At 37.5% G+C, this 22,816-nt stretch overlaps 1 protein-coding gene across 6 annotated transcripts in view; it reads right to left on the reverse strand.

Annotated features, from left to right (window-relative positions):
• The window catches only part of MPPED1 (metallophosphoesterase domain containing 1), a 65,440-nt gene that overhangs the window by 32,638 nt on the left and 9,986 nt on the right, over positions 1-22,816 (reverse strand). For 4 of the 6 annotated variants that reach the window (XM_035310775.1, XM_035310750.1, XM_035310756.1 and 1 more), the window contains exons 2-3: positions 17,744-18,007; positions 12,513-12,694 (exon numbers count right to left, since the gene is read on the reverse strand). In XM_035310775.1, the coding sequence (XP_035166666.1) occupies positions 12,513-12,694; positions 17,744-17,895 (334 nt within the window). In that variant the 5' untranslated portion in view covers positions 17,896-18,007. Of the gene's footprint in view, positions 1-12,512; positions 12,695-17,743; positions 18,038-20,201; positions 20,540-22,816 lie in introns of those variants that run through there. The other 2 variants (XM_035310767.1, XM_035310780.1) reach the window with 2 other exon arrangements.

Raw genomic sequence — 22,816 nt, forward strand, 5'->3', positions numbered from 1 at the left:
GCGAGGCGAGGCGAGGCGAGGCGAGGCGAGGCGAGGCGAGGCGAGGCAAGGCAAGGCAAGGCAAGGCAAGGCAAGGCAAGGCAAGGCAAGGAGGGAGGAAGGAAGGAAGGAAGGAAGGAAGGAAGGAAGGAAGGAAATGGAAATCCTGCATTCCACAATATTGTTAACAATTCCATTTCTATTCTGTTGTGTAAATCTTTTTCAGCTCATCTGATCCATCCATCTAGCAGCCAAGAACCTGTATGAGCTGGTTATAGTTGTTGCTTCCACTAATGTATTTATGTCATGTTGCTGTCTGTGGGTGTTACTTAGGCAAATTAGCAAATTACTCTAAATGTACAGTTACATTTATTATAGTGGCAGCCAGAAGCACTGCACAAGTTACAGGTCTGTCAGCTTTTCAATTAACAACTCTGTTTTTGATGAGTTTGCAACTCAGTTTTTCTTCTTTTCCTTTCATTCCATACCAGGTGGCAGCTTGCTAAACCTATTTCCCTCTCTTCTTCTCCACAAGCTCTCTTTACCCTTTAAATCTTATTTTTTTGTCAAACACACAGAGGTATTTTTGCTGCTATTTTTTGCACATAAATTTAACAGTATTTTGCTTCAACTTTGTCCTTTGAAGACTTACGAATATGTTTCATTTTTTACACCAGGCACACTCAGAGTGCAAAGTTAACCTTAGAAGGAAATCTTTGAAACCTTGTTTTTGCCTGGGCGCTGCTGTCATGAACTATATGTATAAGACCTCAATTAAATGGGTACAGACAAAGATTCTCAGCTATCAGACCATGATATTATTGACATGTTTCCTACCTTCCCTGCTTCCAGCATGATGAGTACTTACCAATTCTTATGGCTAGTCCACATGCAGAAGTCAGCACCGAATGCTATACATCTTGCTGCACTAACAGCACAATCCTCGTACCACTGACCTAAGAGGTACCAGTACCACCTTACTTTAGCAGGAACACAATCAAACATGGTGTGTGAGCACAATCCTGAGAAACTGCTAATGTTACAACTGCTTTTTACAGTTTAAAGATCCAGAAAACATTAGCAATATCTGATCGATATTTATCTGAAAACTACCTCAGAGCAGCAACTTTCTTTCCTATTTCTGATCTACAGCTTTTTACTTATTGTTGTTATATTTAAATTATTTTGTATTTTCTTATTCTAGTATGTCCTTCCAACACATATGGTTTTCCAACTCTAGGCACAGACTATTGCACAATTTCTAGCCCTGGTTTGATCCTTGGCTAGGACCAAGACCTCTCCAAGAGCACACAGCCCAACAGCTGTTCTACAGCCTGAGTTTCTGGACGTGCCCATAACTTGAGAACAACCACTTTTACATCTATTATTTTTTGTGCAAGCAGCTCTTGATCAGAGATCATTCAAACACTTCTAGGTTGACCAGTTTATTCCCACACCTGCTCATAGGAGCTAATGGCAAGATGGGTAGAAATGACATCAGGAACATTTCCTGTCCCTTTTTCAACAAACTGAGCTGAGAATGTTGAATTTCCACTATGAAGGTTTTCCTGGCTTTGGCAAGAATGATTCCTACCAAAGGCTACAGTGCAGAGGGGTCCCTTTGTCTTCCATTTGCAAGCTCCATGAAAACAAGCCTTACTAAAAGCACTGAGTAGCATTTTAATTTGCTAATCTGTTTTCCTTTTTCTTTCCAAAATACTCATATGCTAAATATAAAGTTTACTTACCACTCAGCCATGTAGCCACCAATCATTATGACCCTGAATGCATCAAGGGTGACTAACAACCCTAGGGTGAAGGGGATGGAGCCCCAGTGGTAACTCAATCCTCCCAGTTAGGGGTTCAACAGCTCAGGTGGGAGGGGGTGCATCCCATAGTCAGTATCTGGTTGTGCAGCAGGTGCTGAAAGCAGGGCTCTCCTTTTTAAAACCACGGCACCCTTTCTGAAGAGCAAAGTGCAGGGATGGGATTCCCTCGGCAAACTTAGTCAAGAGTGTCCATGCCAATGGGTTCAGTAGGAATGCAGTAGGAAGGGTTTTAAAGCAGGTGTGCTGGGGAAGGTTTGTCATACCATGAAGCGAAGGCATGGGCGCAGTGAGGAAGCAGCTGGGTGGTAACAGGATGGTGAAGGGTCTCACTTTGCCCTTGTGAAAGTAGCCTGACTGTGGTTCTTCTCAGGTACCTATATTCAGACACACAGCATAGAGTACTACCAGGAGGAAGGAGAATTCCACACACAGTGGAGAGCTGTGACATCTCTGAGACTATGGAGACATAGTGGGATAGCTTGCAGCTGGAGTGTTGCAATAGATGGACACAGGCTGTCTATCATTGGAAAATCAGGGATATCACAGAAGTTTCCAATGTCTAGAAAGAGGCAGATGTCCCACCCATCCTCAAGAAGGGCAAGAAGAGGAATCTGGGGAATTACCAGACAGCAGGCCTGGGAAAATTATTGAACAAATCACCCACAAAGTCATTTTCTAAGCACATTAAGGTTAGAGGGGATAACCATCATTGATTTAACAAAGGCAAATCATGCCTAACACAATTGCTTTCTCAGAGGACATGTTTGGCTCCATCAATAAGGGAGAGCACTGGGTTTTGTTCACTGTGACTTCAGCAAAGCCTTTGACACTCTCATAGCATCCTTATAGCTAAATCGGTGATATGGATGGATGGTAAGGTGGGTTGAATACTGCTGGGTCACTGGGTTCAAAGGGCCAGAATCCATGGTACAAAGTCCAGCTGGCAGTCAGTCACTATAGCTATCCTCAGCCAACAATTCTGGGACCAACGCTGTTCTCCATCTTTACTAACAGCCTGGATGATCAGATGGAGTGCACTTTCAGCACGTTTGCAGACAACACAAAATTAGGGGCATGGATCTGCCAACAAAGCGAAAGGCAGGTCTGCCATACTAAGGAATATCCAAAAGCTGGAAAAATGGGCTGGAAAAATGGGCTGACAGAAACATCAAACTTTATCAAAAGCGAATGCAAAGACGTGCACCTAGGATGGAGTAACCTCATTCAACAAAACTACTGAGTTGTTTTTCTTAAATCCAGTTCCTTAACTCAATTTAAGGAAAAAAAAAAATACCGTGAGGATGGTCAAATAGTAGAACAGGTGCCTAGAGCAGCTGTGAAATCTTCATCCTTGGAGATGTTCAAAATTAAACTGGACAAGGCTCTGAGCAGCCTATTGTAACTAGAGCTGCTTCGAAAAGGAGGATGGACTTGATGACCTCCACAGGTCCCCTCTATCTTTTGTGTCTCCAAGTCCACACTGGAAAATGAACAAGAATTTTTAAAGAGCCCATAACGCTGAAACAAATTAAATACTCATTTTGTGTTGTGATTCTAACAGAACAAATCTGTGGTAGACAAGCTATTTAAAAGGACTAGAGAGTATGTTCCATTAACTTCAGTATAAGTTTCTTTACATTTAGCAGATGAGCAGGACTAAATACCCAGCTGATAACCAATTAACATTTGATGCTAGCATATGGCTTTCCAGGTGGGCAGGTAGCAAACTCCGTTTTAATACAGAAGCTCTACGTATACAAAGATATTAAAGAAAATTAATCTGTCACAGGAATTCTGTGCACATATACAGAACAAAATTAATTCCCCAGTAAAATTACGGCACCAAATGTACGAAATAGATCTGCCCTTCAGGAGTGCCAAGAAATACATTCAAGAACATATGCTATGGGAGCCAAAGATGTATTTTCAAACAAACAACAACAACAGAAGTTAAGTTTTGAATTTGGGGAATTTGGGAGAAAGCTGCATTTTTATCCTGATTTCTTGTTTTGACTAGCCAAATCAGGACAATAATTTTTGCTGAAGACCAGGAATCTCCCTGTTCTTCACATCTGAGAAGCTTCTGCTAAAATAACCCTGTAACCTGGTGAACTACAACTAGACCTGGTTGGAAAATTTTACCTGAACAGCTTTCCATATTAAAATCATTAAAATACCATGTCCTGGTTTCAGTTAGGACAGAGTTATTTTTCCTCCTAGTAGCTGGTAGGGTGCTATGTTTTGGGTTAGGATGAGAAGAGTGCTGATAACATACTGATGTTTTAATTGTTGCAGAACAGTGCTTACACTAAGCCAAGGACTTTTCAGCTCCTCACTCTGTCCTGCCAGTAGGCAGGCTGGGGGTGCAGCAAGAGCTGGGAGGGGACAGACCCAGGACAGCTGACCCAAACTGGCCAAAGGGGTATTCCACACCATCTGACGTCATGCTAAACAATATATAGGGGTGGCTAGCCGGGGTGGGGGTGCTGGCTGCTCAGGGATAGGCTGGGCATCGGTCAGTGGGTGGTGAGCAATTGCATTGTGTATCACTTGTTTCGTACACATTATTATTAGTAGTACTATTATTATTGTTATTATGGTGTTTAGCCAAAAAAATGTTATCACCTTAACAACTTCTTAACTATATATATAGGTCTTCTGTCAGTTGTGGCAAGCACTCCTCAGACAGATTCTTAGCCTTTGTTTGGTTAATATAAGAATCTGATAATAGCTCTGGTAATATAATGTGTATGAGAATATATATTTGTTTAGCTCGTAACATCTTTGTTTATTCCTCTCATTACTATAGACTACCAATTAAGAAAATCAACTGAACATCTAATTTTTTGTGGTTTTATACACCAATTAGAAAATTATTACAGCAATTCTTAACTTCTAAACTACAGCAGGTCCTTTTACAGTGAACATAATTTTTACAAAATAATCTGAAATGCTGGGGGACTGTCACTTGAATTACAAACTGCATAATGCAAAGCACTGAGCGATATGTCTTAGTTTGCTATTTCTCTGCATGAGAGTTAATTCAAAGTAGATTTCTGTGTGCTTAAAGGTTCATCCTATTCTAACAGCAAGACTTCTCCTTAAATTAGATAAAGACTGCAAATAATTCAAAAGCAAATGCATGATGTTTATACTCCAGACTCCTCTTGTACTAAGAGGTTAAGCATCTTTACCAACCAGTGACCTCCTTTTTAGCTTACAATTGTTATCAACTTACAGCTCACAGAGATAAATGCCAACTTCTACAAGCAGATGTGCTTTGCTTCTCTCCCAATATTGTACTGAGCAGAATTTTTAGTATTCATTAAAAGCAGTGACAAACATGTAAGTGCCCACTTAATGCTTTCTCCCTCTCATTTCAACCTTTTAGAATACAGCAGTGAGTGATATAGTAAAAAGACTGCATAACTGTCTCAGATTACTTTTTTTAGCATCTCTTTGACAGTTCTGTGTTTAAACACTGGGGCTGATGTCTGGGAAATTCACATTAACATACTTATTGTATGGTGTGTAATCTGGAATAATATTGTAAATGAACACTCATTCCTAAATCATCTATAACCTGCAAGATCTCTTGCATTGTAAAAGCGAGTAATTGTGTCAAACACTAAAACAACAAACACATAAAATATTGCTCACATTTGCAAACCAGGATTTCTTTAACTAAGTAGATAAAGGTAAAAAATAAAAATAAAAACAAACAGCTAATAGCCCAACTTAAATTCTTTGATATACTGTGTTTTATACAAACACACATGCATAATAATTGGCCAAAATTACTTCTAAAGGCAATATGGCTTTCTTTTAGCCTAGTTTATTTAATAACCTAGTAATTTCACAGAACCAACCCCATGAATACTGCAAACTACACCATGAGAGTAGCTGCAGTGAGTCTCATCACAAGATTATGTATCTCTGTATTTTCCATCCTCTAGTGGTCAGTAACAGATATCAAAAAAATTGCACAACTGCAAGGTTTGCCTCAGCTGAACCTTCCTTTGATATGCCCCCTTGGATTATGGCAATTGATGGTTTGAGAATCTCCAACTACATAAACCATGGGGTTCATTTTCATAAATATTTTTTTTGCTATTTTCTGAAAAGTTATAGTATTACATAATAAACCTTTTTGAGAATATAAATTTCTACAACCAGTTTTTTGCCCTTTAGAGTGTTCTAGTTTTGGTTTATCTGGGAACAATGAAAGCAAAGGAAATTGAGAACTATGTTAAAAAATAACAAAAATACTTTAGACTTCCTACATGGATCTCTCTACACCCTGATACAGATTCCTGTTCAGATCTTCAGATCCCACAGAGGTGCTTTCAGTATCTACCAGTTGTCACCTTCTGCAAGGGAAGACTACAAAGAACTGTGTGTCGTGTCACTGTATGAGGTGCACAGCACTAATAATGATGTTTAATGTTTGCGGACAGTGCTTGGTAATAGGTGTTCAAAGTGCTGTGCTGAGAATCATTAATCCTCCAACACATTCATGTGGTAGGTGGATCAAGCATCATTCTCACAATTTTACAAGGGGGAATGATGAAGAGGCTGTAAAATCTGAAGAGGACAAAATAGAATTTGGTTGCCTGTCTTCCTCAGACTCCTTCAAGTATCTCAGCCAGAGGCAATTAGAGTTTGCAGAATTATATTCAAGACCTTTCACTTCCCTGGCTGTTCTTTGCACTTCTGGGTCTCACTGTCCTAAAGCTACACTTGTCTGCTAGTCCAGAATAAGGCTGGATAAATTTACTCACTTGCTTAAACTGGAGAGTTCAGACATCTCAGTATTTATGAGAACCACAAGCCATTTTTAAATGTGCTATTCCCGAGGCTCAGAATCTTGCAGGCTGGCTACGTTCTGCTTTAACAGTGGAAAGCAGCAACCTCAATGTAAGTACAAAGTGGAAAAAAAAAAAAAAAAAAAAAGGCATAAATGTATTTAGAACGATGGAATGAATGAAAAGTCCTTTAGCAACTACCACTCCCAGAGCTCCTACAGCTTCTCATCATTAGCATGGGAAGCATATCTGGAAAGCAGTTGCTCTGGCTCATCTTCCCAGTACAGGCATGCAGCTTAAATATTTCTTGAGACTCCTGGCAGCCAGTTTAATGCTCAGAAGTCTTCAGAATACATGAAATCCCAGAACTGGGGAAATAATGGAAGAGCGTGTTGCAGTGCACTTTTCTGCTTTTCTGTACCGTACTGTCTGAGCCTTAGATGTACAAATGGATCTGAGCCATCACACATTTAAGAAATGCAATAAAAACAACACTTTTTTTTAGTATGCCCAGTCTTTTAAAAATGACATTTGTTCTAAATCCCTACACAGCTCAATGTTTTTCACTGCATTTCCAAAGGCATTCTTTTGTAAATGGATAATTAGTGCTTAAATACTCCTTTTAAGGGGTTTCTGCATTAACATAAAAATAGTGTAATTACTGATGGTCAAAATGGCATGACTACAGTTTATAAATTCTAATTTTTTTGCTGCTCTGAAGTTGATATTCTTTCTTCTTCAACACAATTTTAATCTGTTTTAAATGTGAGAATTATTGAACCTAAAAATATAAAATACCTGTTAAGAGAGGAAGATAATTAACTACATTATTTCACAAGATCTATCACAAAAGCAAAAGTAAAATTAAGTCCAGTGTTTCAGACTTTTTGGATATCTTTTACTCTTCATCAAGAACTTAAAAATAGGGATAATGCTTATTGACTAAAATTATCTCATTTTGTTCTCCAGTCTAATACCAGAAGCAGGTGATTCTACTAGTGCTAGTTACTAAAGCTAGGCAGGCATTTTCAATCTAAAAACATTTTTTTCAGTCAGAGAGAAAAATGTTATATTTTGAGCTGAATGTGCCCAGGTCAATTCCTGAAGTGCAAGTGAAATAATTTAATCAAATTTGTGTGTGTGTATGTATGATAATCAAGTACGATTAATATTTTCAGGAAAATAATCTGAAGAGGTAATTACTGTTTTCCACTACAATGCAAAGCTACCAAAACTACCTTCTTTTTTTTTTTTTTTCAAGTTTAGCTTGAATTTGAATTTCTAATAGGAAAAGTATATTTGACATTGGAAAATCTCAAGCAAACACACAGAAACAGCTATTATAAAATGTGTTAGTTTAAGTAATCTTTTCAATCCATACACAGAAGATAATTCTCAGAGAGAATACAAAAGTATGTGTTGGGGAGTATATCACACACCAGCTATTTAGTTAAATTTCCAGGAAAGTTACCCACAATCTCAAAGTGACAGTGGGTCCTAGAGTATATAAAATTTGGAAATGATATTACAGTCTTGAGCAAAGGGAATTACAAGAGCAACTGAGCCAAGCAGGCAATTTCTAGTGCCAAGAGTATGGGACAAACAAAACAGAGACAGTTTTGGATGAGTTCACCAAAGCAGGACATTTGTCTTTGTACTTGTCCTATAGAACATTTGATTTATATACAGGTTGAGAATAAGTAACAAAAATAATGACAAATATTAGCACAAAGTTAGCCAGAGTGCATAGCAAGCACAATAAATCCTACCTTATCTAGCCTTGATTAGTGTATATTTAAAAACAATTCAGTTGAATTATTTTCAGCTGTTTAAAGTGATGCTATTAAAATCTCATGGACATACTGGAAAACTAGGGTATGTTCAAAACGTCGAACAACCCATTCTTATAACATCACTAGAAAGTTTCACTGTCCTCATGGCCTCCCATCCAGGCCTACCATAAGACATGCTTTGTACTTCATGTTTTTCTGATTCCCGATAACTGGATTTACAAATCTGGAAGAAAAGTACATTCAGAAAATAAGCTATATAGTGAAAGGAAAAGGAGAAATATAAAAACAGGAGAAAGGTTAATTCAGGAAAAAGAGGGGAAGGAAATGACCATGTTAGCACCATTGGCACCATTACTAAGCTCCCCTGAATAAGGGTAGCAAAATGGAAACCTGATTTGCAAAAGTATGTCATGGTACTTCATGACTGGACAATAAGAGAACAGATGAAGCTGAACATAAATTCAAGCAGAACAGTAAGTACTGGAATAAGTAGCCTAATTGTAGATCCACAGTGATTGATTCTGAAATTGATACTGCCATTCAAAAATAAAAAGTTTACATTATAACAGGCAATTTTATGAAAAGGCCATCTCATTGTTCAGTCACTGTCAAAAATGAAAACAATAATCCACAACATTAGAAAGAACAGAGAACAAAACAGGAAATTTCATTATGACAGGGCATAAATCAGTACATGTGCAGCCCTAGTCTCTCCACCTTTTAAAAGGATAAAGAACAAGAAGATGTACAAAGAGAGACACAGATGATCAAAGGCATTTAAGGACTTCTAAACAGTCTTCAGCCTAAGAAATATCTGAAGGGTAGATATGGGAAGAGACTATAAATTCTGGAGGAGAATGAAGAATGGAACTGTTCACTTGCATCTTCCAGAATTACAAAATACCAAATGAAACTAGTGGATGACAAATTTAAAATATACAGAGTTCTTCACACAATCCGTATTACATTGTTGAACTCTCTGCCACAAGATTATGTCTGCATTAAAAATTTGCACAGATTCAAAAGGCAGTTAAAAAACTCAGAGAAGAAAAATCTGTAAATGTTTATTAAAAACGCAGTAACGTTGTGGCTCAGGAAGTCTTTGGACCACCTATCTAAAGCTAAGAAAATATCCACATCCAGTTACCACCAGCCCTTTATCTCCTCCTTACAGTTGGGCATCAGCCTAGCCCTGGTAAAACCTCAAATCTCTCCCTGGAAAGGTGGGGAGAAGGCTTCAGAAAAAGAAAAGGAGAAGAAAACAACTGATTACTGAGAAGAATGAACTGAAATGAAATGCAGTGGAGGGCTGTAGAAGTGAGAGAATAAAAGGTATAAAAGTAGGTGACTAAGGGGCAAAGAAGGAAGACAAAGACAATGCTGTGCTACAGAGAAATATCATCTGGCCTTCCTGAGTACCCACATACAGTTACCCTAAAAAAGAGAGAACATATTTTAGGGTATGACTCAACAAGCCAATGTGCTTCTATTAGCATAACACTTGAGCATGTGCTCGATATAACCATAAGGTTCACAGAAGTTAATGATGTTAATGTAAAATATACTTTGCATCAGACAGCAACAGACATTTTATGTAGAGCAGAAAGATAAAATCTGAACTTGCTGAAGGGCCTCCTGATAGATGAAGTACGCTGATAGACTAGGGTGGCAGAGACTCAAGGGTATATGATAGAACAGAAGGCCGAAAGTGAGGAATAAATGCTACACATAAATATATGGGCTATTAGAAGAAGTAGGACATGCATCTAGTGCCTAAAAGGAAGCTGAGGGACGGCATAAAAATATTCTACTCTTTATTCCAAGGCATAAACAAAGCTGTAGTCCACTGATGGCAGAAGATATACGTGAAAGAACAAAATAACTATGTCGGAAAGCTAGCCCTGCTAGTTTTGGGAAAGCCCTGGGAAAGCTAGCCCTGCTAGCTTATAGGAAAAAGGAGAATACAAGTAAATTTGTTGGCAACAGATAAGAATGAGGCTGAAAGTAAAAGTCCTGGCCAGTCTCTCAATTACCTTCTCAAGAAACTAGTAAAATGGGCACACAAGGAAGAAGGAGAAGGTTGGATAGGCTGTGGGAGTTACAATTAGAAAATCATGGCAAATACTGGAAACAGCTATCTAGAAAAATCCAAACCGTCAGGGACTAGCACCTTTCACAGAAAAATGAGTAACCTGCAAAACTTTTGAAAATTCTTCTTAAAGAGAACACTTTTAACCATTCTACCACACTACAGATTGTTGCAAACATTGAAAGTATTTGTGAATTCATAAGTTGTTCATTTAATAGCTACAGTTTTCATTTTAAAATGTTATTGAGCATAACTGAAAAGAAGCTTACATTTTTGAACTGGAACAAAGCTTTAAATGCTAGCTGAATGAAGCCAAAGTGACTCCAAACTATTCTTCTATTGCATTTTTCAGAATTCAAAAATTGAGTTGAATTTCCCTTTTCAAATTGCTAACGAGCTAAAAAGATCTGTTACTTCTTAACCTCACATATCTCAGAGATGTTCTTGCACAAATATATCCCAAACTGCACAGATCACCTTTTCCCAAACTGCATGCTACCATGAAATTGGAAGGATGCCTTAAAAAGTCAGAAAATTAGGTCTTCTTTTGGAATAAAAATGATGAAGAGACCATCACAGAAATGCCTTGGGAAATCTCTTGACCAAACTGAGAGGATTTCAGTTTAAGGACTTCTTCAGAACACTGTACAGCTGTGACCAGCAGGGAGGCAGACGGAGAACTAGGGAGAAAAATACTGTTCAGTGAATAATGTGTGTAGCCCCACCTTTGCTTGCTAGCGATGTCCCAAAGCACTTTTCTTCCCACACTAGCAGATAAATAAAATTGTTATTATTTAGAATGGATAACCATATGGTTTGTATTATCTTTCTATGCTATTTTCAGTGTAATACATGGTAGAGACCTACAAAATAGAATTATTTGCTTTCTGTTGTACAGCAGACCTGCTCTATCTGGGGACAGAGACAGAGTAGAGGGCACAATAGCAGAGCATGCTACCCCTGCAGACTGCCCCTAACTGAGTGCAACAGAACAATGCAATTGCTCCATGTTGGGCATATTATTAGGTTTCCAAGCTGAAGTAAATATCAGTCTTAACTAATAATTATTTGCTAGTAAATATTTGCTTAAATTGTTAAGTGCCTTTCTTTATACCCCATTTCAGCCTACATCTGTATGTCAGCTTTGTGCCTTTCTAGTGTGGAATGCTGTAAGAAAAAAAAAAAAAAAAAAAAAAAAGAGAGAAAATGCAAAATGCATAAACTAAAGGAAATAAAACCAATATAAAAACTAAAATCCATTACCATTAAACTCTGTCCTTACTCTTCCCAAGTCCTTCATTTCCTCTCACCCTGTTTTTGATAACAATACAGATCAGGGTTTTTGTCTGGATACAGTGCATGATTTCCAGTTTTTACTGACATTTTTTTTTAGCATATACAAAACACTGCAGAAGTACATGTAAATCACCACTCTCTTGCCCAGTGGAACAGAATTTCAGTTACCAATGCCAACAGTTGCCTACAGAAGGCATCTACATCTGGTCTGCTACATCCAAGACAGCAACCACAGGCACACGTTTTGCTTTGTCTGGAATTCATCGCTGCAGTGCAGCTGAGCCCCAGATAAAAAACTATGAGCCTCTGGGGTTAAACAGACAAATGTTTTCAGTCACAACAACTTTTTTTTTTTTTTTTTTTTTTTTTTTTTCCAGGGAAGCAAAGCCATAACAATTTATGTAAGAGGTTTTAAGTAAATCATTACAGGCCTACTGACTTAAATTGTTGCTAACACCACAAAGTTGCTTAATGTACACTTGAGAGTGTGAAGGCAGAACAGATGAATAGTCTCACAAATCTTATTTGCTCAGTTGGAAAAATGCAAAAACACTTGTAAAAAAAAAAAAAAAGTGATTCCTTCTCATTGCCATTCAAATTTGAAAGACAAATTAATATTCATAATTCCTGACTGCACAATGTTTTTTACTGGGAGGCAGAAGGGGCAGACACATTCAGTAAACAAATTTACTTTCAAATCCACACAGAATTCAATACCTACCTAGCCACTCGTTGAATTTTTTTACTTCACTAGGAAGTCCCAGCTCAGTAAAATCACCAGCATGTATTAACACATCTCCATATGGCATTTGGATGGGATCAGTTCTCGAGTGAGTATCAGAAATGCAGACAAAACGAGTATATCCCGGAGGTTTGGGAGCATCATGGGGCACTGAATCAACCCTGCAGGAAATGCATTATAATAAGGTTATAAAGTACTTATGAACTTCTTAGTGTCTACTTTGCAATTCTAATACCAATTTTTACCTTTACAAAAGATTGCACATTCTTCTAGATATGTCTGATGGAATGGATTTATTAAAACAAATCTATCACTAATGAGAGGTGTAAAAATTCTTGATGTTCACATCACAACATTTTCAGTATTTGTTGGGTAGCTGTATTAATTTAAAGAGATTAAGGAAAAGAGATTGAACTATGGCAGCAACTCTGAAACAAATACAAAAAAATCAAAGGCATTGCCAGTTTCAAAGGAACAGTGCTATCCTGTTTCATTGTTTAAATATGATTACACGGTACACAAAGATTTATTTTAGATACATAAATATATTTAAATGCATTTTTTAATTATAACTTTTTTTTTCTGCAAGTTATATTATTCCAACAAATTTAATTAACACATTTTGGAGATATGTTTCAGTGTGGTAATGCAAAGTAAGATAAGAACTCTCCTGACAACAGCTGTAAATGTACGTTCAGTCCTGACTATTGTCAGGACAAATGTGGCAACTTTCTGGGCTTAATTATACTAATTAAATCAGATGCTTTGAGGGGTGAGGCTCCATTGTTCAAAGCCCAATCTCGCTACTCTAAGCTGAGGAAAAGAAAAGATCTGACCCAATCTGATGAGACTTACTTATGATTTAGGAGAGAAAAGCAGAGAACACCTCTCTGCAATATCAGTCATACTTATTTCCAACTCATTCAATTTTATACCCTCAATCTATATTTTGTTACAACATATAGAAGCAAATGTATCTATACGCAGCTAAACTATATCTGCTATTCCAATTAGGGAATTCTGGTGAAATAAAATCAAAAATCCAGAGATGCAAGAGTCATATTTATGTCACTAGAAACCAGAGAGGTATACAGAAATGTTATGAGTTATTTTACTTTTAAAACAATTATTTTGAAAGGAGAAACAAAATTAGTTTTTGTTTTGTTTATTGTTTCAGTATATAATACATGCCTTGCTGCTTGTGCTTCAATTCAAAATCTTACTGTTATATAAATAGACTCTCAAAAAAAGTAGGTCTACTGACTCAGGTAATTTTCAATAGAAACTGTATTGAAAGACGTAAGATAATCATCTTTAATCACATGGTCTTTTCACTAAGTAAAAGAATAATTCTAGTAAATTTATAGTCAGGTAAACTGAGGTGTTCCTCAAAACTTTACTAGACAAGTGAATAAAATCTAAAACATTCAAATCATGTTATATTTTTTTTTTTAAAAAAAGTTTTTAGCATTTTCTACAGTGCAACTACAAAACTAGGGCATTAATAAATTATTTTGTACCCACCTTTCCTACACCTTTTAGGATGAAGAAATTGAGTGTTTTGTTTTTTTTTTAATTAAGTCATTATACTAAGCATCAGCTATTCATGAGTGTTGTTTTTTTTTCCTTTACAGGGACACTGGAGAAACCATTATGAGTACCGTATAGCATTCTCTCTAAAGTGACATTTTCTGAGAAGAAAATACCCAAATGTGAGGTAACATGTAAAATTAGCTGTGATCAGATCATACCCAATGAACACAGTATATACTGTTCATACCCACGTGATCATACCCAAAGAACAGTATGTATGTGCTGGTCATACATGTAAGTATGCACACAGTGGAAGCTGTGAAACTCAGCTGAAAAAGAGGGGAATGTTTGGACCCTGAGACACAGCAACTGCAAACACTATGTGCGTGGCTGAGGGAGTATGTATGCTGTGAGAGGGTCACAGGCACATGGAGAAGGGAAGATGAGAAAATAATTAGATGGTGGGGTAGGTATGGCAGATCCCAATCTCAAACAATGGAGCTGCATGTTGGTAATGCAAAGTAAGATAAGAACTCTCCTGACAACAGCTGTAAATGTACGTTCAGTCCTGACTATTGTCAGGACAAATGTGGCAACTTTTGCCTCTCTTTTTGCATGTATGAGAGATGGCACAGAAGGAGCTCCATGGTTGGTGAGTGGAGGTACCATGGATGGTACCAAAGGATGGAGAATGATGGGTTTCAAATGTGTGAGTGAGGGTTGTATTAAGGTACAAGCTATGTGAAGGGTGCTGCATTTAGTTCACAGAGTTCCTCATCAAAATGAATTGGGACAACTAGAGAAAAAGAAGGGGAGCTGACCCTGGCTACAGTTACAGCCACTGAAGCTAAAAAGATTAAACATTGGTTCAGTAAACAAACTTCTGATTATTGCTGTTCCAGCCCAGCACTTGGCAAAGTGAGCTATAGGTCATACCAGTAAGCCTGGCTTGAATTATGCATACTACCCTGGCACAAACCAGGGATACGGACTGATTTAAGAGACCATTTATTGACTTTTCACCACAGGGTAGTCTTTAAAGCAGTTGCTGCTTCTCACTCTGAAATCTTTTAAAGTACAGCACAGCCACAAGCTGTGCGTCAGGGATGCATTTCCCTTGTTGCTTCTCTGGAGCTGAATGGAAAAACAAGAGACACACCATAGCAACCTACACAGCACCTAATACAGGTGCTTTTTCTTATAGTTTGGATGGGGAGGGGGGAGGTATGGACAGCATTTTCCTGTTGCTGAATTATGCTTAACTTTTAGAGCCTGTGCAGTGGGCCAGAGAATAGTCATGTGAAAGAGGTGTGCACTGCACTGCTTGCAGCATGAGCAGAGGAAGAAAGATCTGATTATTTTTGTGCAAAGGTTTCTGTTTTTCTTTAAAGCAATAGGTAAACTTGCAGAGAAATTGAAAAACAAAATTAAAACCTCAGAGAAAAGACATTAGACTTTAGTGAAGTTTCCCAAAGAAACATGACAGGAACTTTCTAGGAACAACTGATGGATGTGAAAACAATGTCAGTATTTACCACCCTTCTCATCACTGGCAACCCAGTCATCTCACAAACATGGGAATGGTGGACTAAAACGGGACTAGGAAAGTGCCATTAGTATGTCATAGATGATAAAAAGTTAAACACAATATAGAACTGCACTGAGGACCAAGGAAGAGCTCTAGGATTGAATTCAGAAGAAAAGCATGAAAAATAACTATAGTTCAAGTAGTTTACACAAGCTCAGATGTGAAAAGGTCTGAAGTCTGTGATTGCCTGTAACATCACCCATGTAGTTATTTTGAGCTATCCATACAAACAGAGCAAAGCCCTCACCTCTCTGAAGTTAATGACAAAACTTGCATCGACTAAGCAGGGCTAAGATTTCACCCATAATTATGTGAATAAAAGGTGATTTTGTTATACTTTTTGTATATACTTTCCCCTTCTTTGTCACTGTTCTATTCAGTCATAGAAGACAAAAGAAATCCTGCTGGTATTCAGAAACACTCTTTACAATTTCTGTACCAAGAAATGAACAGGTCAGATTGTGGTAGATATTTCAATTGATTTAGCCTGTTTTTCTATTTGCACAAGCTTTTTCAATGGTATTTATCATTCGTAAGAGATTGCTAAATTATTCTGAAGAACAGTTTTCTAAGGATAGCTTATTTTCAGCTACTTGCTTAGGTTCTGAACTTCTATCATGCAGTTGATTTTCTAAGCCCTCTGGTAATATGATTTGTTACTGGTTAGAAATTTAAGCAGCGTATTGTTGAGTACAAAGTAGATACTAATAAATAACTTATTTTCAGCTCAGTGAAAAACACTCAGCTTTTAGGGCTGGTGAACAAATTCATGAGTGCCCAGGAACTGTCTGAATATGCACAAAGAATGGCTAAGCTTTGACAAATAAAGCAACCTGCATTTATTTTTTTTAATTTATCGAAGTATTTCTGAACCTGCATTTGTTTGTTTGTACTTTTGCTACTATTTGCCAGCTCTATAAACAAAAGATGTTTCCCAGTGCTAACACTCAACTCATTTTACTGTTTGCATTTCAGTAGTACCTAAAAGCCCTAAACACAGACTATAAACTAATATACTGCCCCCAAAAAATGACGGTTTGCTCACCATCCTAGTGTATGTTGTCTCCAGATTTTTTTAACACAGTATCTTTATGCCAAAGAATGTACTTGAACATTCACTAAACAGTCACACACCATTCAACCACTCATAATTGCTGACTTTTTTCAAATGCAGAAATCATGTTCTACGTTTGGAAATTATCAATTCATTTTAAATACCAAAAATGTGAATGGGGTGATTATTTCTTCAGTCTTGGTAAAGAAAAAAAAAGTTTCCTTTGAAAAAAAAGAAAACCAGTCTTCTCATCTGAAGATAAGGCTGCTTTTCTCTTTAATACACACAATAAAATGGTGCAGACATTTTTATTCCCTATAAAAATATTTTACTGTAAAATTTTATACTTAATTTATTTGTAATAGCTGTACTGTTTTGCTCTTCCTTCTGGCTTTAAACTTTATGGCAGGTTTCATTTTGTAATTATAATTCTCCACTTTACATTACAAGTAAATCATTTAGTTGATTTTACGGATGCTATCATTATATAATAAGTCAGAAACAAACACATTATTTTAATTACTTTTTAAGCACTTGGCATCTTCGGCATGTTGGTATGAAAGTAAGTTATCGGATGGGTGCCCACACCATTTTACTTATTGATGTCATTTTTTCTTTGTATGCAGCTGTAGTATAACTAACCAAACAATATCTGTTGTACAGAGATGGGGTTGGTATTTCAACAGCTATTTACATCAATAAGCAAGTGCACAATGCAAACAAACAACTATTAAGATTTCAGAAAGTATCAGCCTTGTACAATCTCTTATTTCATTACCACTGCTTGTTGTTTATTTTCTTAATACTATTATGCATTAAAGCTATGCTATTGGAATGATCTTTCTCCCACCCTTTAACAAAGTACTTACACTTTCCAAATGGCCTGATTTTGTACCACTATAGTAATTATTACTAGAAAGGCAGCAAAGCCGTGTTCTTTGCATTCTTTTTGACTAGTCCATCAAATACCACATCAACAAGGCAATAACAATTGAGAAGGCTGTGCTAGAGCAGTAACAAAACTGTAATACTTACATTTGCACATGTGGGGGCTGGAAACGTCCCTGGTTAATGTTGTAGAACGTGAAAGCCTGTGTGGGGTTGGAGCTGTATTCATCCACTTCAATTATGAGTCTACTATGCTGATGCCTTCTAGCTGCCATAATGTGCGACTGGGAGAAAGCCATGCTTGCACTGGGTAGGTCTGCTTTTTCAGGCAATCATACCTGCTATCTTCCTACATCGATGGAATTAGACCATGACATCTCCTTACCTATGCAGCACTTGCCTTTGAAAAACCTAGAAGCAGATTGAAGAGATGGAGCATAACTGTTTGACAGTTAATTTGTTTGGGATTTGCTTTATTTAATAGGAGATGAAGTTCAAAAGCGGGATATGGAGGGAGGAAAACACACAGCTCAAAGACCTCATTACAAACCTTTCCAACCCAGCAATTTGATGAACATACTTTAGTTGGGGGTGGGAAGTGGGTGGAGGAAGTAAGCTTGCAAAAGAATACAGGGAGCAACTTGCTCAAATATTTCAGACATTTAATATAGAACTAAAACACAAGGCAGTCACTCTTCAGAATGGTTTGTCAAATAATAATGTTTTGTCAACACAATCATTTAGGTTTCATTCTTCCTGATTGCATTGCTGAATGTTTGTTCCCCATCTTCCTTCAAGAAAACCTCAAACCCAAAACTTAATACATGCCCGTGCATAACTAAAATGTGAGTTCATTAAAAAGAATCAGTTTAATCAATTCTCCAGAAAATCTGCACCATTTAGTAAGCATATGCATTGCAGGTGGTTGTTCATCACATCCCAAGGAACCAAGCAAACTGGGCCTTCCATGCACATGCTCCTGGTTTAGTTGTATCACTGAAGAACCTCCTGATACAGATACGAAGGGCTCCCCTTCAAACACATTATCTTCTTAGACAGCACTAGCCCCAGAATCTGGATTCACTGGAAAAGAAAGTGATTCAAAGGCTAACATACAGTTAAATGTTATTAAATATAAAAAAGGTAAAATCCATACGGGTTTTATGTTTGGGAATAAATTTTCCCTGAAAGTTATGCAAGTCTAGAACAACAGCACTGAAAATGGATAAATGGATATAGGAACGAAAAAGTAAAACCAACTAGAATGTAAAGAGTATCCCCTAGAAACAGTAGAAAGTAATTTAACTGTGAATTTTACTTTTATTTCCCAGTTTTAATAAAAATGGATTATCAGGAATACAGGCGGGTATTTTTACAGTATAATGTTGTGTCCTTTTTAAAAATTAAATATTTACTTTCATGCAAGCAAGGGCTTTTTCATCTAGCAAATGTAAGAAATCTGCTTCAGAAGATTATTTCACGAAAAGCCATGATAGAATGCAGCAATTCACTTGATATGTGCATCTTCTGGAAAACAGGACTCCAAGTTTTTTATGTCACCTTGCTGATGTGCCTTACTTCCATTCTGATGGGACCACTGCCAAGAGTGATGGATGAGGAAGGTCTTCATATTCACTCAAATTTTTGAAGCTATTTATAGGTACTTAGAGACCTAAGTACCTAATTCAGTTCTAGTGGGAGCCAAGCACCTAAGCATCTTTAAAAATCTGGCTTCAGTTCTTCACCTAACTACTACAGATGTTAAGTGCTCCAAGAAGTGGTAGTGTATTTTTGTTTTGGGAAATCTTGTCCTTAGGAAGCTGGAATGAGAGCTCCAGCTCGTTTTTGTTACTTGGTGAATGTCTATAAAATTACGACAACTCGCTGTCAGTAACAACCCGCAGGAAAACAGTCTGAGAATGAGAGCAGATTCCTTCATGCCCTCCCCTAGAAGTGAGTGGTAAGGAAATGGTAGAAAAACAGCAAAGAAAAATTTGCACAAGCAGCAGACGTATTCAGGCACCTCCGATGTCCACTCAAGCTCTGATTCCTCTTTCTGGGTAAGGGCAAAATAGCATTTAACAATACAAAGTATCTCAAAAGAACATTTTTTTTCCTACTTTGTTTGCAAACATAAATAAAGCACAGCAAGTACAGCACTCATACAGCATTTAGTGCTCAAGACTTCTTTTAAGCAGGGAATCTATCCCCACAGTGGGAGATCATGTGAATAACACATTAGGCCAGCCTTTCAGAATGCTAGCCACAGACATTCATCTAGAAGTTCACCATAGGAAATAGAAAGTAGAAATATACATCTCACTTTAAAAAAAAAATAAAAATAAAAATAAAAGTACTGATGAGCCTTCTGCCAAATGACAGTCCCCCAGTGTCAACCCTGGTTACATAAAAAGTATCCAAGACAGGAGGGGGAAAAAAAAGGAGCCAGATACTGCACTGGAAATAAGATAACTAGCAATCACATTAATAGCTTGTGCTAAACAAAAATCAGATACTATAACACGCATCATCAGTAAGCATAATTCAATAACAAGCTTAATTCAAGCTCATTTCAGAAACATACACAGACGTCTCTGAAACTCACCTTTCAGTCTAGGGTTTCTTTCCTGTGTAAGTGTTTGGCTGACTATGAACATTATTGTTGTTCGACAGAACAAGCTGTCTCTTTCTGTCTTGACTGATAACCCATTACTCCTCTCTTTCTGTTTCAATTTCCAAAAGTCTCCAAAAACTGTAACTTTTTTTTTTCTTCTAATATTCTGAAATGTCTTCCTTTCCCAAACCAGAGTATAAAATGTAGCAGGGAAATAATTATCTGCTTTTATAGCATGCAAGTTTTAACATTATATGCCCAGCATTACCAATACAGAACACTAAGACTCAAATCCCCACAGCAACAACATGCTAACCATCCTCTTCCCCCAGACTTATGGAGCTGTGGGATGTCTGCCAGAGAAACACAGGGAAATGTAAAAATGACTGCAAGAACATGAATACTTAAATAAATATCACAAACCTGGCTGTTAGAATCACAGACTGAGAAAAAGCTATTAAATCAGCTAAGCCATCTTCTTACTGGTGTCAGGAATGTTCTCCATACATTATTTTTTTTGCTGCCTTCTCCAGCATGTGCTCAAAGGTTCGCAAGAGCCCTAATCCAAAGACCACTATATGTAATGGACATTGCTCCACCACCTTCAGTAAGCTTTGCATCAGGCCATAAACTATATGGATTGCACCATCCCTCCTGAGGAACTACTGACCTAGACAGGTGCTTCAACTCAGACATATATTTAAGTCCTTTGCTGAATTAAGTCTTCAAATAAATCATTGTATTAAGATTTTCTGACTTTTTCAGCCTGCAATTTCTGTTATTTTCATCTCACAGCCTTCTTGTATAGCTGGCATGTTTATTTTTACATGAATTCTCCAGCCTTTTTATGCATCTTATTTCTCTTTTTTTTTCCTTCTATTTCAAGCCAATGTTTTTTTTAATCTCACTTCTTCACTCCCAGATTCTGTTTCATTCTATGTTCATCCTTCAGCTCACTCTCTTGTCTGTTGTCCCTTGCCATATCTTATTCAATCAACCCTGCTTCTCCCTCCGTTCACCTACCCTTTGTCTCAAGCCTACAAACAACAATACTGAGGCTTCCTGAGAATTATTCCAGAAACAGAAAATAAGAATTTACACTTGAAAACAACATGACTCAAGCAGATGTCACTGAAACAATATTTAGAAACCAAGATAAAATTATTATGATGATAATAACAAAGTTATGAATTAAAAGGAAAAATTTTGAAGGAGTTACCCAATGAGCAAAGAACTCTGCCAGGTTACAAAAAAATCTGGAGGTCAAGAAGCACAACATAGCTACAGCACATCCCATCAAGAGAGCTGAGGAGGGGCAGTTGACAGGTTTTGCACCAACAACAGAGATGCCATGAAGAAGGAAAAGAATGCTGGTACTAGGTCAGTGGCAAAGAGGCAGCTACAGAAAACATGTTTTGTTCAGAGAGCCTGACAAGCTGGGATTTGGGAAGGCAAAGAAGAAATGAAATGCAGTAGTACAAAAGGCACCTTTGTGCAGCTATAAAACATCAAAGCCATATTTTTTCAGGGAAAGACAGTGAGACAACAGCAGTAAAATACCTTAAAGAGGAGTGTGAGAGTTTGCAATACACTGCATAGGCACACACCATAGACACACACAGGCTGCAAACTTCAGCTCTGCCATCAGGAAATGAATACTGAAATAATCCTAAAAAGGCATCATTCTGTGCGAAAGGATGAGCTAAGCAAATCACTCTGCAGCTAAAAGCTTTTCCAGGGGGATACACTCTCCTCTTCCTTCTCTTCATTTTCTGAAACTGAATGCAAGTACTAGCAAACCAGAACCACCAAGACCTCCCTTAGCAGACCAGCCTGGATTCACGTAACAAATGCAGAAATCTGAATGCTCTCAACATACTTGCAGACTTTGAAATGAAGGCAGCATAATCAAATGTTCATAGAGATACTTGTAGATTTTAAGGTCAGTCATGCACACTGCTACTGATGGGATCATTAGGCTTTCTAAATGAATATGATTTGTTGTACCAATTGCATTTAAAAAGCAAACAAGTAAAACTGCAATGTATTGAAGCAAAATATGCACCCATAAGGCTCCTTTCCACAAAGCAAATGTGCTACATACCTGCAATTAGTGACAATGGGAATTAAACAATATTTAAAGAAACACCAGACTCCTTGAGGATATCTGAATTATCATCTTATCATCTGTGGTGTCATTTTAAGGTATCTACCCCTCTTACAAACTTCCCGGAGTTCTACCTTACGAACACAGGGATCTAGAAAGCCTGCTTGGAAAGCTAACCCCACTTAAGCTGCAGAAGCAGTATGGCATTTGAGAATGTTAGTTTTTCTAAATGTCAGTTTAGCTCTGGTGAAATGTTCCAGGGTGATAGCCTTCAAGCTTCAAGTCTTCAATCCACAGCACACACACAAACCTGGCACATCCAGGGGCCTGGCACACGTCCCTGGGCTGCCTTTGTGCCTCAGACCTAATTGGGAGAGACCACTACTGAAGGGCAGCTCTCACTTCATAGCCACACATACTGAGAAATCTCTGCTTTTAAGCAGCAAATAAATGTGTAAGTTAGGGTGACTTTTGTAATACAGATTTACCGCCACATAAA

The sequence above is a fragment of the Oxyura jamaicensis genome, chromosome 1 (genome assembly GCF_011077185.1).
Source record: "Oxyura jamaicensis isolate SHBP4307 breed ruddy duck chromosome 1, BPBGC_Ojam_1.0, whole genome shotgun sequence".
Lineage (NCBI taxonomy): Eukaryota > Metazoa > Chordata > Aves > Anseriformes > Anatidae > Oxyura > Oxyura jamaicensis.